Source organism: Pseudophryne corroboree, chromosome 5 (assembly GCF_028390025.1).
Source record: "Pseudophryne corroboree isolate aPseCor3 chromosome 5, aPseCor3.hap2, whole genome shotgun sequence".
Taxonomy (NCBI): domain Eukaryota; kingdom Metazoa; phylum Chordata; class Amphibia; order Anura; family Myobatrachidae; genus Pseudophryne; species Pseudophryne corroboree.
In genome coordinates, this window is record NC_086448.1 from 115,143,476 (window position 1) to 115,159,011 (window position 15,536).

A 15,536-nucleotide genomic window follows, 5' to 3' on the forward strand; every position below is an offset into this window, starting at 1 on the left:
CTCCTAGATGTGCCCGGTGTTTGTGTCGGCCACTAGGGTCGCTAATCTTACTCACACAGCTACCTCATTGCGCCTCTTTTTTTCTTTGCGTCATGTGCTGTTTGGGGAGGGTTTTTTGGAAGGGACATCCTGCGTGACACTGCAGTGCCACTCCTAGATGTGCCCGGTGTTTGTGTCGGCCACTAGGGTCGCTAATCTTACTCACACAGTCAGCTACCTCATTGCGCCTCTTTTTTTCTTTGCGTCATGTGCTGTTTGGGGAGGGTTTTTTGGAAGGGCCATCCTGCGTGACACTGCAGTGCCACTCCTAGATGGGCCCGGTGTTTGTGTCGGCCACTAGGGTCGCTAATCTTACTCACACAGCTACCTCATTGCGCCTCTTTTTTTCTTTGCGTCATGTGCTGTTTGGGGAGGGTTTTTTGGAAGGGCCATCCTGCGTGACACTGCAGTGCCACTCCTAGATGGGTCCGGTGTTTGTGTCGGCCACTAGGGTCGCTAATCTTACTCACACAGCTACCTCATTGCGCCTCTTTTTTTCTTTGCGTCATGTGCTGTTTGGGGAGGGTTTTTTGGAAGGGACATCCTGCGTGACACTGCAGTGCCACTCCTAGATGGGCCCGGTGTTTGTGTCGGCCACTAGGGTCGCTTATCTTACTCACACAGCGACCTCGGTGCAAATTTTAGGACTAAAAATAATATTGTGAGGTGTGAGGTATTCAGAATAGACTGAAAATTAGTGTAAATTATGGTTTTTGAGGTTAATAATACTTTGGGATCAAAATGACCCCCAAATTCTATGATTTAAGCTGTTTTTTAGTGTTTTTGGAAAAAAACACCCGAATCCAAAACACGCCCGAATCCGACAAAAATAATTCGGTGAGGTTTTGCCAAAACGCGTTCGAACCCAAAACACGGCCGCGGAACCGAACCCAAAACCAAAACACAAAACCCGAAAAATTTCAGGCGCTCATTGTGTACAGAGACCCTGAACCACTCACATAGGAGACATATTCATTCATAGAGCAGGTGCAACCAATGTGCATCCGCTGTTTTGCATGCAAGCGGCAGAGACTTAGCTGGTGGGTGTCTCTGTACAGAGGCTGCAGGATAACTTGTCAGTAGCGCTGCACACAAAGGCACAGTCACACAAGGATTTGTGTCCACCGCTGAATCAGCCCCAGAGAATCTACCTTGCATTCCTCCATATATTTGAACACTGTAGACTATATGATAAATATGACTTTATATTGAAACATATTCCAATAACCGTAAAAGTCAATAAACCTTTCTAGCTATATAATGACAATATTGTCTAGTGATAATGATAACACTGCATGTATTGAGTTGGCAAATAGCTGCTTGTATATTTCGGGAAACACAAATCATTATTTATTTTTTTAGTAAATTGCTGACTGGGTCACAATTCCAAATGGGGAGGGCATTCTCCTGAGACATGGGGTGTTCCTTCTGTACCCGTACAGTCCATTGTAGCCAATGACAGGTTTGATAGAAGATAAGAACATGCCGTGGCCGCTGATGTGTTCTGCAGAATGACCTGGGACATGAGAGAAACGTTGGTGGTTATACAGAATAACCTGATCATATCATTAAGGGGTCTATTCATGAAGCAGTGAAAGAGTAGAGAAGTGAGCCAGTGGAGAAGTTGCCCATGGCAACCAATCAGCTGCTACGTATAATTTTATAGAATGCACTTTTTAAATGTTATCTCACAGGGCTGTAACTACGTATGTGCCAGCGGTGCTTGGCACACAGCGCAGTTGCCCTGAGGGCGCAACTGCCCGCATCCTCGGCGTAAAGTCAGCAGCATTGTAATGAGTCAAACTGGCTAATTACAAGCCGCCTGTGTGTGTGCTGCCGCCAGAGAGCAGAGGAGCAGCTCCAGGGGCAGGGGTGGAGGAGGAGGGAGGGGGATTCGGGAGCCGCTACAGCGCTATGTAATTGGTGGCGGCGCCGCTGCAGCTGTCCCTGTCCTTCACATTGGCTGGCCGTGATCGCTCCCTCTCTGCTCCTGGTGCACTTACAGTGTAGAAGCTGCAGCCGCTCCTCCCACTTGCCTTAAGTGGTACGATGGGTGAATCTCACTGACGAATCCGCCTCCCAGTCTCCGCCTCTGATCCAGACAGTCACCTGGGAGGAGGCCGGTTTCACTGCTTGCTAGGTCCCGCCTCAGGTCCGCCCCTCGGAGTAGCTCTGCCTGTCACCACCGTCACCTTGGCCGGATGTAACCGTGGGCTGTCACTTCCCCTCTTTGGATCACCGGCCGCTGCTAGGTCTAGCCTGGAACAGGTCAGTACTGTGGCGAGTTATACTCCCGAGCCTGACGACGCGGCCACACACAGCGCAGCTCTTTCCTGCCAGTCGTCTCCTCAACGCTCTAACGGTCCTCAGCAGCCCTTCTATATATCAGCACAGTCATGGGTCCCCGGATGCTTCCTGCTGGGGCCACGAGCAGTTGTAAAGTGGGCGCATTAGAGAGTGTCCTAGATTATCCCCACGTGCATGCTATGCTCACACTGCTACCAATTTCTTGCAGTCTAGGGCAGCAGGATAAGCTGCAGTTAGCAGACACCAACAATCATCCCTCTGTTCAGCTTTTCCCCTTCTTAGAGCAGGGGTATATGGTGCTGTTTGTGGGCAAATTAACAGGGGGGCATCACATGTGTACCTGGCACTGAGGGCATATGTGTATCTGGCAATGGGGGCATATGTGTTTCTGTCACTGGGGGCATATGTGTATCTGTCACTGGGGGCATATGTGTATCTGTCACTGGGGGCATATGTGTATCTGGCACTGGGGGTATATGTGTATCTGGCACTGGGGGTATATGTGTATCTGGCACTGGGGGCATATGTGTATCTGGCACTGGGGGCATATGTGTATCTGGCACTGGGGATATATGTGTACTTGGTGCTGGGGGCATATCTGTACCTGGCACTGGGGGTATATGTATCTAGCACTGCACACAATGCATATGCCGTAATGTGTAAAAGGGGACTCTACCTGCCATAATGTGTGGCACGCGCCGACCCTATTTTGAATAAGGGAGGGGGCGCTGATGCCGTATCTTGCACACAGCACTAAAATGTCTAGTTACGGCACTGTTATCTCAACACCGATTGGTTGCCACTGATAACTTCTCTACTGGTTCGCTTCTCCACTCTTATCACTGCTTCATGAATAGACCCCTAAGTGTTTATGCAGCAATAATTTGTGATCACATGGCCATAGAGTGTTTATAAAGCAAGATGCACTGACCAGTGACTGACACTGTTCAGTGAGCAGTGAGCACACAGCACACAACCTGATGGTTAGCAGATGACACATGTTGTGGGGCCCATTCTCCTGTCTCTTCAGAACCCATACACACAATGACACCAGCACGCTTCCATCATGATTAATCTATTGAGTTTAACAGAACCCATATGCAGCCAGTTTAAACAGATAGCATTGCTAACACAATTGAGCACTAAACAACAACCAATCACATTGCACGGGGAGCCCTTTAAACATTGTCTTAAATTTGAACCACCTGTGCCAATAGTTTTTAGCGCTAGCTGTATCCGAGGGGCAGAGTGTAACCTGATACTCCAGCTAAGGAATAATGAGCTTTGTTGTGAGACCCCCCAAACATTATATATATATATTCATTCTGTATAGTGAGCTCCACCCAGTCCACCATAAAAAGCGGAGAACTATCAAGCCTTGGAGAGAGATAAAATAAAGATCAGGTTCTTTCATTTATATCACAGTCTATGAAATGACAGTAGGAGCTGAATGGTTGTTAATGGCAACTTATCTATTTTATCTATCTCAAAGGTTTGATAAATCTCCCCCAAAGTGACCAGCCACAATGCAGAGTAAGCTTTGTTGCACAGAACCCCTATGTTTAGAGACAGACCCCCGTGGCATAGAGACCCCATGACATAAAGGGTTAGGGTTAGGTTGTGGGTGAGGGTGAGGAAGGTGGGGGGGGTTAAACTACGGGAAAGGAAGGTTAGGGAGGTTAGGGATTAGGGCAGGGCCGAAACTAGGGGGGGGGGCTAGGGGGGCAGACGACCTGGGCGCCGGATTGGAGGGGGCGCCGAGACCCCCTAACACCCTCTCCCTATGCGCTAGTGCCGTTTCTTGCGGCGGGGGCGCCCGCCGCGGCACTTCTTTGTACTTGAAACCCCCTTCTCCCTCCTCCCGAGTGTCCAGCTCGGGGGGCGGGGTTTCACGGAGTGACGCGATTGCGTCGTGACGTCACGACGCAAACGCGTCATTCCACGAAACCCCGCCCCCCGAGCTGGGCACTCGGGAGGAGGGAGAAGGGGGAGCCGCGCAGACGAGGAGGGAGAGGCGGCTGAAGAGCGGCGAGAACCGCTTCAAATGTAAGTCAGCCCCTCTCCCTCCCTCTCTCTCTCTCCCTCCCTCTCCCCACCACCTGCCGGAATGTGTAAAATGGGGACCTGTCTGCCGCAATGTGTAAAATGGGGACACTTTTTCCTGCCGCAATGTGTAAAATGGGGACACTTTTTCCTGCCGCAATGTGTAAAATGGGGACACTTTTTCCTGCCGCAATGTGTTAAATGGGGACACCTGTCTGCCGCAATGTGTAAAATGGGGACACTTTTTCCTGCCGCAATGTGTAAAATGGGGACACCTGTCTGCCGCAATGTGTAAAATGGGGTCACCTGTCTGCCGCAATGTGTAAAATGGGGACACTTTTTCCTGCCGCAATGTGTAAAATGGGGACACCTGTCTGCCGCAATGTGTAAAATGGGGTCACCTGTCTGCCGCAATGTGTAAAATGGGGACACTTGCCTGTCGTACTGTGAAAAATGGGGACACTTTTTCCTGCCGCAATGTGTAAAATGGGGACACCTGTCTGCCGCAATGTGTAAAATGGGGTCACCTGTCTGCCGCAATGTGTAAAATGGGGACACTTGCCTGTCGTACTGTGTAAAATGGGGACACTTTTTCCTGGATATGAAATTTATTTTAGAAAAGGCAATTTTTCAGGTAAAAAAGTTCTGAAAGAGAGATATATATATATATATATATATATATATATATATATATATATATATAATATTTTTATTCATTTATTTATTTATTTTAAATTGTTTAATTTTTTTATTTTTTTATTTATTTATTGTAAAAAAAACAAAACATTTTTTTTGGGGGGGGGGGGGGGGGGGGGGGTCAAATGACTACCTTGCCCCGGGTGACAAAAATCCTAGTTTCGGCCCTGATTAGGTGTAGCATACTTACCTAGTAGCTGGGACAGTTAGGAGTTATGGTGCATTAAATGTGACAGCTGGTATAAAGGCTAAAATATATTAGTAAATATAATAAGTCCTACTGAGCTGCAGGAGGGCAAAACATTAAACCGACACATATGTACTATCCATCTCAGTCCCACTGTGTCCTAGAGAACTCCTATAATCTCTGTCCCTGAATGTACAATGTACCCTAGTTCCTCTACCTCCCCTGTCTCAGCTTACTGGGTCTCTTATTTTGCAGATGCCATATTGCTGAATATGTGGCCTTGTAGGACAGAAATCAAAAAAGGAAGCTAAATAATTGACATCAGCAGTTTTCGTGTCAAATTGTGATACCCTGAAAGATGTGGGATCCACTGAGGATTTGGATGATTTTGGACCTACTTTCCCCCGCATGCCCCGGAGGGAGTAAAGGCAGGTGTAGAGTGCTGTAGGCTTAACAGACGTCACTGAATTCTGACATATCAGTTGTTGCTACTGTGATAAAGACTATGGGCCAAATGTAACAGAGAGTTTCAGAAAGTGAGAAAGTTGGTAAGGTTTTGCAGTTTTTTTTTTAAACTGGCAATCATTTACACTGCAAAACCAGGTTGATCTTGCTGTGTAAATGATTGTACGTTAGCAGGAAAAGGGAAAGGGATACTACTGCACTAGCATATTATAGAAAAGTTCCAAATTAGAACAAAGGAAACCCCTAGTTATATTCTATATCAGATATTTTAATTATATAGGGAGTGCTGCCATTGAATATATTGTTTCCAATATATAGTTATGCACAAAAAGAAACAGAGAAGGATTGGACTTGAAGTGGCGCACTTAAACATTAAATTGATACATAAATTATAACTTTTATTAGAGTATATTTGTTAAAAAGACCTGTAGCTGTGAAATATTAAAACCAAAAACATATAAATTGACAAAACAAAGTGTGATATGTGTGAATAAAAATACACACTGTGCTAACTGTGTAGTGCTACACATATATAATATATTATAGGTACTATGACCCTTGAATCAAATTATATGTGTTGTTAGGCTGAGTGCCCAATGGCGCTTTGAAGTCACTGATCAGTTGTACTAGATAGGCTTACTGAGGGTACTGTAAAGTGCAATATTCCAATAGAAAGCTCCCCCTCAGTTTGGGCACTGTGACCCTGAAAAAACTTAACTGTGAAACACGTGTCGGCGAGTCACACTGTGCTGCTGTGTATAATAACAATGTGCTAAATGTATTGTGTTGTTAGGAATAGAGCGAGATCTATACTAAAGCTGAGCTGGCTATTGTGAAGCCTCATGACACTGATGGAGCTCACAAGCTTTCCTGCACTGAGAGGATTATTTAACCACATATGACTCAGCAAGCTGCATGTACTAGCAACATTGTAGCAAGACTTATGGGCCCTACACACTGGCCGATATTTTGAAAGATATGAACGATCTCGTTCATAAATGAACGATATCTCGTTCATATCTTTCAGTGTGGAGACTTAAGCGATGAACGATGCGCGTCCCCGCGCTCGTTCATCGCTGGTCTCCTGTCGGCTGTGCATGCAGGCCAATATGGACGATCTCGTCCATATTTGCCTGCACGTCTATGGAGCGGGTGACGGGGGGAGTGAAGAAGCTTCACTCCCCCCGTCACTGCCCCCCCCGCCGCCGGGTCGCTCGTCGGCCGTATCGGCCGTCGGGCACCTCGGCCAGTGAGTAGGGCCCATAAGATACACTGCTTAATGTAGCAGCTGAGACATCTCTACAGCACTGCTTGTTACTTTACAAGTATAGAACAATTATCTAGCAATGTTTTTGTGCTACTCAGGTTAAATGCTGTTTATTTGATATATAGGTTTCCATCACACAGCTGATAATTACAAAACAGCTAGTTAGGATATACTGCTATTAACAGCTGATGGAGTGTTCCAGTGTACGGCATTAGTGCAATATTCAAACAGCTCACTAAACCCTGTGCCTCACAGCTATGATCTATATTCCATTATAATAGTAGTGAATATTGTGGAAAACTGTCAGTTTATATGCATTCTTGGACATTACAGTGTCTCTCATTAACAATATCACTAATGAACATTGTGATTACTCACTTAAAGTGATATTGACTTTATTAATTACCTGCTGTAAATCGACTGAGAACAGCTAATTATATTGAGATCACTAGTGGGGAGAAGCACTGATCTATAGCTGTATAAGCATATAAGTGAACATCAATTATCATTCACTTAAAGTGACACTGACTTCAGGTATTACCTGCTGTAAATTGATTAATGAACAGCCAATTATATTGAGATCACTAGTGAGGAGAAACACAGATTCATAGCTGTATAAGCATATGAATGCATATAAGTGAGGGGTCATAGCGCCCAAACAGATTATTCACTTAAAGTGATACGGACTTCAGATATTACCTGCTGTAAACTGATTGAGAACAGCTAATTACATTGAGATCACTAGTGAGGATAAACACTGACTCATAGCTGTACAAGCATATGATTGCACATAAGTGAGGGGTCACAGTGCCCAAACTGAGGGGGAGCTTTCTATTGGAATATTGCACTTTACAGTACCCTCAGTAAGCCTATCTAGTACAACTGATCAGTGACTTCAAAGCGCCATTGTGCACTCAGCCTAACAACACATATAATTTGATTCAAGGGTCATAGTACCTATAATATATTATATATGTGTAGCACTACACAGTTAGCATAGTGTGTGTTTTTATTCACACATATCACACTTTGTTTTGTCAATTTATATGTTTTTGGTTTTAATATTTCACAGCTACAGGTCTTTTTAACAAATATACTCTAATAAAAGTTATAATTTATGTATCAATTTAATGTTTAAGTGCGCCACTTCAAGTCCAATCCTTCTCTGTTTCTTTTTGTGTAAATGATTGCCACTTTAAAAAAAACTGCAAAACCTTACCAAATCCTCTCATTCTATTACATTTGGCCCTAAACCTCTTTAAATTGCAAGTCACGTGCCCCACCTTAACCTCACTAGTGGAGTTGTGATCTGATTAGTGTGTGTGTGTGTGTGTGTGTGTGTGTGTGTGTGTGTGTGTGTGTGTGTGTGTGTGTGTGTGTGTGTGTGATATTTATTTCTCTGCTAGGAAAGGAAGAAGTACTGTATAGCGAATGCTGCTGAAGTGAAGAGCTGGAACAAGAGCCAATCCCTCCAGTTGCAGAAACGTACATAATAACATTAGGCCCTGTGATAATCTATTTACTCAACATCATAAACAAACAAATGCATTTTCGGGTACCACATAATAAACTACTGTACCTGCTCCACAGTTATTCCTGGTTAGTAAGTAAAGAGCGGCTGCACCTTTATACTGGAAACGGTCAGCTAGTTCACCATGGATTGACGTTCCTCCATTTGACTAGAAAATCAAAATAGTTCCTTATTTGTGATGTGAAATAGCCATACACATATATTGTGTCACATTCTTTTCTTTGTTTTTTATTACAGCAAGTTTCTTTAAACTGAACATTTTTCATTAAAACACGGTTACGTTTTTTGTTACCCTTTTAAGTATGTCTGCCATACTTCCTGTCTGGTGTCCTGAAATGGAGTCTGGTCTACTTTTTACTTTGTATGAAGAATAACAACAACACACCGCATGCTCACCAACAGAATTACACAACACAACTCATTTATTGTAAAAGGGCTGAGCACCACACATCTTGCCTGAAAGTTTACTGAAAGTCAATATGGAATATTATTTTTAAAGCTTCTGCTTCAGAAACCACTGTGCACAACATACATTATATTTCCTATGGATGATTTAAAAAAAATTGCCTTTAGTGAGTGGTACCATTTTTTAAAATAAATCTTGTCGATGAATAATGGCAGGGAACTCTCAGTGCCCATTCTTAAGACACAGGGAACTATTTGTTAAACCCTTTTTACCTGAAAATCGTGGAAAGTTACTCAGGTGCCAGAGGAACATGTGACATCACACGAGGGGGCAAGCCACCAGGAGGTGGAAATGTGGAGAGTTCCAGGCACCCTGTCACCCAGATGCAGGTGCTGTGGGGTAGCAATGGTGCTGCCCCCAAGACACTGCACCTTGGGTGACAGTACCACTCGCACACTTCTCCCTATGGCTCTAAATTGATCTTCCATTTGATAGCGGTACTGTGCTATTTAAGAGCTGGGCATAAATAGCTAGCGCCTTTCATATAAGTAGAAAGCAAATATTGACATCAGTGATTATATTTTGTGTCCCATTACTCCTGTACTTGTTTTCATGATTATATTAACTTACAGAAACCAAATCTAATAGATGGATTGCAATGGAAAACTTACATTATTTAGAGTAATGTACCATTATTTAGTCTTTGGATGGAGAGAAATCTCCTTGAAAAATTACTGGCATTGACTCTTCTCTCTTTGTTTTTAAATATTATCATTTCATTAGGTCATGTGGGTCTGATTCTGAGGCAAACAGAAGTCCAAAAGTGGACACATCCTGCGGACTGCGCATTCGACTCATCGATGCATAGGCACCTTGACAGGACACAAGAGTGGATAGCTGGCTCCATTACTGAGCGATTATCGTGTGGATGCACAGTCCAGATCCGTATCGTGGGAGTATCATAGGAGTGTTATAGTCGTTCAGGCAGACTGTCTCAGAAGGAACGCTTGCAGCCAGCATGGGGTGGGTGCTAGTGTGATAGTTACTACTAATAATGAAGACTCTGGATGAAAATACAGCAGGCGGAGTGATGCTTACGGAGGAAGGCGTGCGCAAGGATTTCACATAGGGGGATGGATACTAGCATAATGCAGGAAATCTGGCAGCCGTGGGTGCTCGCATGTCGGCACTTTCCAGCCGACTCAAAATCAGACCCTAATAATCTATTTACTAAACTGCAATCAGCCAGACATCTTGAGCAATCTTTGTTTTTCCCAACAGAATGGCTATTGATTACATTTGTCCAATTTATTAAAGTGATTAAAGTGTTAATGCCATAGAAATAAGGGATTTTGTCGACATTTACCTAGTTACCAGCTCTTATTGTCATCCCGATAGACCCCTATAAGGATAATGAAATAACTCCATTTATCAAGCTCAAAAAATGTAGCTTAGCTAACTAAATTTCTATGACCTAAAAAGCAGGGCATGCTGGAACTTGTAGTCCCACAACATAAAAAAATAAAATAAAAAATAGCGCAAGAGGTAGACAAAGCCTGTCTTAGTGAATAAGCTACAGCTGTACTGAACACAACACTGACTGGGAAACTGTGGGGTAATAAGTCTTGGAGAGAGATAAAGTACCAACCAATCAGCTCCTAACTGCCATGTTACAGGCTGGTTTTGACAAATATCAGTTAAGTGCATATTGGTTGATACTTTATCTTTCTCCACTTTATCACTCTCCAATCCTTAGTACATGGACCCCTGTATTCATTATGCACACAGCACACAAGGGCTTGGAAAATTGGCAGTATAGAGAGGTCATATTAAACACTCACCTGTCCTGTCCTCTTCAGCAGAGGTGGCACAGGTCTGTTCCGGAAATATCCGGTAACATGAGGGTCCTTCTGGGCATTGTATGGTGGGATAACAGAGCCAAGCTTTGGTAAGGAGAAGCTGTAGTCCTTTGCAATACTTTCAGTTGCCACACTGTCCAAAACAAATCTTTTCTCCTTCATCAGAAGTTCGGCTAAAGATGGGGAAGGTGCAAAACGACTTAAATAGCTTAATTTTATTTTCCTCTGAGACCCAGCGGACGCCGCCATTGGACCAGCTTGGAAAGTGAAATGTTCAGAGCTTTGTATATCTCTCTGCCTTCTGAGTAATCACAGTGGTCATTTGGAGGCAGAGGGAAAGTCAGGATGGGTTGCTATAGCCACACACAAACACAAATACATGTTTCTCATACTGACAATTACACTTTGCTCTCTGTAAATGTTTCCTGAGTAACACACATACACAGAGGATCTATAACCCAACCTGTAACAATATGAGACAACGGGCCTGATTCATATTTGTGCACAAACCCCATGGTTTGCGTACAAATACAATGTTTGTGGGTCTACGCAGACACAAGCCCCGTGCTACACAAGTGCATAGTGGGTCTTGTGATGTCGCAGCCCCCTCTCAGCCACAGCATGACTGACATGCGGCGGCGCTCAGGGGGCAGATCGGGGTGTTATCCAGCACATTTTGACGGCATTATGGGCCCAGGGTCTGCGTCCTCGGGGGCAGACTTATAGGACCTGGGTGTCCAGATCGAATGGTGAGTCTGAGTGAGCTTCAGCTTAGGCAGGCTGGCTGGTGTCTGTAAACATCGCACATTGCGACTGATGGTTGAATGGTGATGTGAGGCTGCATCCCCAGACACAGCACTCTGATTCTCAGGGAGTGTAGTGCTCCAAGGTTTGCTGAGACAGCGTTGCACACAATGCATTAGGAGCCACAGGCCAGCAGCAGTCTTCCTGGTGATTATTTTACAATACTGGCCGGAATGCTGGAACATGTTTGCATTGCAAATGCATATGGTAGAGCTGTGCGCTGCAAGAGTCCACCCCGGGCACGTCAGCAGGGCCAGATTAACATTGGGGTGGACGGAGCTCCAGCTCCAGGCCTCCACATAAAAATAGGCCCATCATCATGGCAGCATACACCTGGCCACACAGTCAGCCATAAATCATAAGCATTAAAACAGTTTTTCTAGTTTTCTCAGAAATGTATGCAATTTTTGCATTTTTCTGTACTTAGGGAAACAGTGTACCTGATAGTGAAGGAGGCATATACCAGAGCCGTAACTAGATGTGTGGCGATGGTGCCTTGCCCACAGCGCACATGCACTGAAGGTGCACCATCGGCTAACAAACTTGCTGCTGCGATCAACTCAGAATTACCCCCAATGTCCACAGTAGTGTCAATTATACATATAATGTCCACAATAGTAGCGCCCCTTACACATAATGGCCACCGTAACATAGAAACATAGAATTTGACGGCAGATAAGAACTACTGTACTCGGTCCATCTAGTCTGCCATATGTACACGCACACACATACACACTAGGGTTACGGTTTGTCAGGAGCCAATTACCCTACCAGTATATTTTTGGAATGTGGGAGGAAACCCGAGTACCCGGACGAAACTCACACAAGCATGGGTGGAATATACAAACTCCACACAGTTAAGGCCATGGCGGGAATCGAACACCCAACCTCAGTGCTGTGAGGCAGTAATTCTTAATAGGCCCTAATATATATATATATATATATACACATAAAGGCAGCACTCCCAAAGCTATGTATAAAAGTCATAGATGCCATCTTGGAGATCCTCTGGCATGAGGTCCAATGTACTGACAGCATGTCGGCGGTACAACAGATAATGAAATTCTTAGACAGCAGAAAAATATGATCAACGTTTCATCCTGATGATGAAGTAAATTTGAAACGTTGATCATATTTTTCTGCTAAGAATTCCAATAACCATTGTGGCGCCGACACGCTGTCTATATATATGTATGTGTGTGTGCATATATATATATATATATATATATATATATATATATATATATGTGTGCAAATCGGTGGCACTCCTAGGGACCTTCTATAATTGAAATAATGACAGAGACTGCGCCCTGAATTGAAGGTAACGTTTCAGCTGTATTTCTGCTTTCGTCAGACCAAATGAACAAGATACATAATACAAACATTTATACCCCACTCCTCACCTCGTGTCACCTGCTCCGCGGACTAATGCGCCGGCGCGGGTGGATGACGTCATCACAATCACGCTATACACTAGACTCCTGACCCCTGTCCTGCACCGGTCACCTGACACCTCACCCTCTGTGATTCTCGGCCCGGATCGCAGGCGGGGGTGGATATCGTCATCACGTACCAAACGTGCGATGCGCTCCCCGTCACTGCCGTGCCATGGTCACCTAGGAGACAAACATAACAAAACAAAAAAGTGACATACCCACTTAAACTAAGTGAATCAAAGCCAAAATTATGCATCCCATTTAGAAACTTTCACATGATCGTCATAATAATAGCCTTATTACTTAATTCCAAAATGGAATATAATAAATTAATATATCCACCCCACTTGAAATGCATAGTTAGTATGAACGTCACATAAATGTTGAAACCCTTAAGTCTGTAACTTGAAACATCTATTACAATATACCCTCATAATGTGACTACCTAACTGACAGTCTTCATCTACGGTAGTTAAATGTTCCCTATTTACAAGAAGCAATTCAAGGATAGCTGCTCATTCAAACCCGCTGGTGCCTGAGTATTCAAAAAATGAATCCACCTCGCCTCTCGCTGTAATAATAGCTTGTCTCTATTGCCACCTCTGATGGATTCCGGCTGCTGATCTATGATCTTATATTTTAAACTCGCTAAATTATGTTTATATTTGGCAAAGTGTCTTGCTACAGGTTGTGACTGACTTTCTCCTCCTAAAGCAGCTCTGATGGCCGACCTATGCATCGCCATTCTCTCTCGAAATTGTCTCACCGTTTTCCCCACGTAAAACAAACCGCAGGGGCAATGAATGAAATATATCACATGGGTGTTCGTACAGGTCAGAGTTTTATTGATCTTAATAAACCTCCCTGTATGTGGATGCGAGAAACCTGGTCCCACCTCCATGTAGCTGCAAGTTGTGCAGCCCATGCACCTGTAGCATCCAGGCTTCTTACTGAGAAAGGTTTTGGGGGGGGGGGGGGGGCGGGGGGGGGGGCATTCTTATAGCCAGAGATATCATTATGCACCACCAGATCTTTTAAATTCTTATTTCTAGTATAACTAGATAATAGTGATTTCTGTTTCAAAACAGACAAATCTTTATCAGTGGTCACTACTGGCCAGCAATCTTTCACGTGCCTTTTCACCTCCCTACTCACCGTTGACCATCTTTGTACAAATGGAATCTTATTCTGCATTATAGTGGTTTGTATAGCCTTCCCTTCTAATACTCGTTTCCTATCCATACTGAGCACCTTAGCTTAAGTCTGCATTAGTTCCGACCAATCATATCCCCTGGATTTAAATCTGAGGGCCATCTCCTGGATTTCTTTTTCAGTGTTAACTAAATTATCTGAAATTCTGTGGACCCTCAAAAATTGGGAATACGGCAGACTATATTTAGTAGAGGGTGGATGGAAGCTTGAGGCATGCAACAGTGTGTTCCTGTCAGTAGGTTTTTTGAACAAATTAGTGTGGATCTGTCCCTCACTCATAGACACTGTTACATCCAAATAATTAACCTGTTGTGTGCTGCTACATGCTGTGAACTTGATGTTCTCATCCATCTGGTTAATTTTAGATAATGCAGTTTCAAATTCATTTTGTGTTCCTGACCAAATCAAAAACAGATCATCTATAAAACGAACAAAAAATAAAATCTTGCTCGCAATATCCGGATCTGAAAAAAATAAACCTTTCTCAATTTCAAACATAAAGCAGTTCGCAAAGGCCGGGGAGGCACAGCTGCCCATAGCGCATCCCTGTCTCTGTTTGAACCACTTCCCGTCAAATAAAAATAATTTCGAATGAGCGTAAGTTTAAGTAACTCAAGGAAAAACGCCAAATCCGGTCCTGCATATAGTGTGCTTGTAGACAAAAGATTTCTGGCAGCCTCCACACCCCTATCATGAGGGATGTTGGTGTAGAGGCTTACCACGTCCAAAGTGCACAACACACTATTAGAGGCTAACCCAGATAAATCCGCCAATTTTGTAATTAGAGAGGTTGTATCTTTTAGATACATAGGTTGAGCTTGGATGACCGGCTGGAAGTAATGGTCTATATATTGGGAGACTCTGTAATATACAGAGTCCCTTGCAGAAATAATCGGACGTCCCGGTGGCACCCTGGCATTCTTATGCACCTTTGGAATGGTGTAGAAAACCGGTGCCACCGGGCAGTCCTGCCATAAAGCATCTGCTAAAACTTTAGTAATAAACCCATCTCTGACTGCTTTTATTAACAACTGATGTAACTCATCATTATATCTACTAGTAGGATCCTTCCCTAGCTGATTATAGACTGTAGTATCTAGTAATTGTCTATATGCTTCTGCTCTATATTGTTGTATATCCTGAACTATAATCCCCCCACCCTTATCCGCAGGGCGGATTACAATTTGTTGATCCTTACTCAGAGTATGTAAAGCCTCCCTCTCGCCTTTAGTAAGATTATCAAAATGATGTTTCTGTGTCTTAACTGACTCACTAACTTTAGAG

At 43.9% G+C, this 15,536-nt stretch overlaps 1 protein-coding gene across 1 annotated transcript; it reads right to left on the minus strand.

The window, feature by feature from the left end:
* Nucleotides 1-1,339: 1,339 nt before the first annotated feature.
* On the minus strand, nt 1,340-11,138 carry SPMAP1 (sperm microtubule associated protein 1). Its single transcript, XM_063924800.1, has 3 exons — nt 10,783-11,138; nt 8,584-8,683; nt 1,340-1,555 (listed from the first exon to the last, which is right to left on the minus strand). The coding sequence occupies exons 1-3, from the start codon at nt 11,047-11,049 to the stop codon at nt 1,398-1,400; spliced, it is 525 nt and encodes a 174-aa protein (XP_063780870.1). The 5' UTR covers nt 11,050-11,138; the 3' UTR covers nt 1,340-1,397.
* Nucleotides 11,139-15,536: the final 4,398 nt, after the last annotated feature.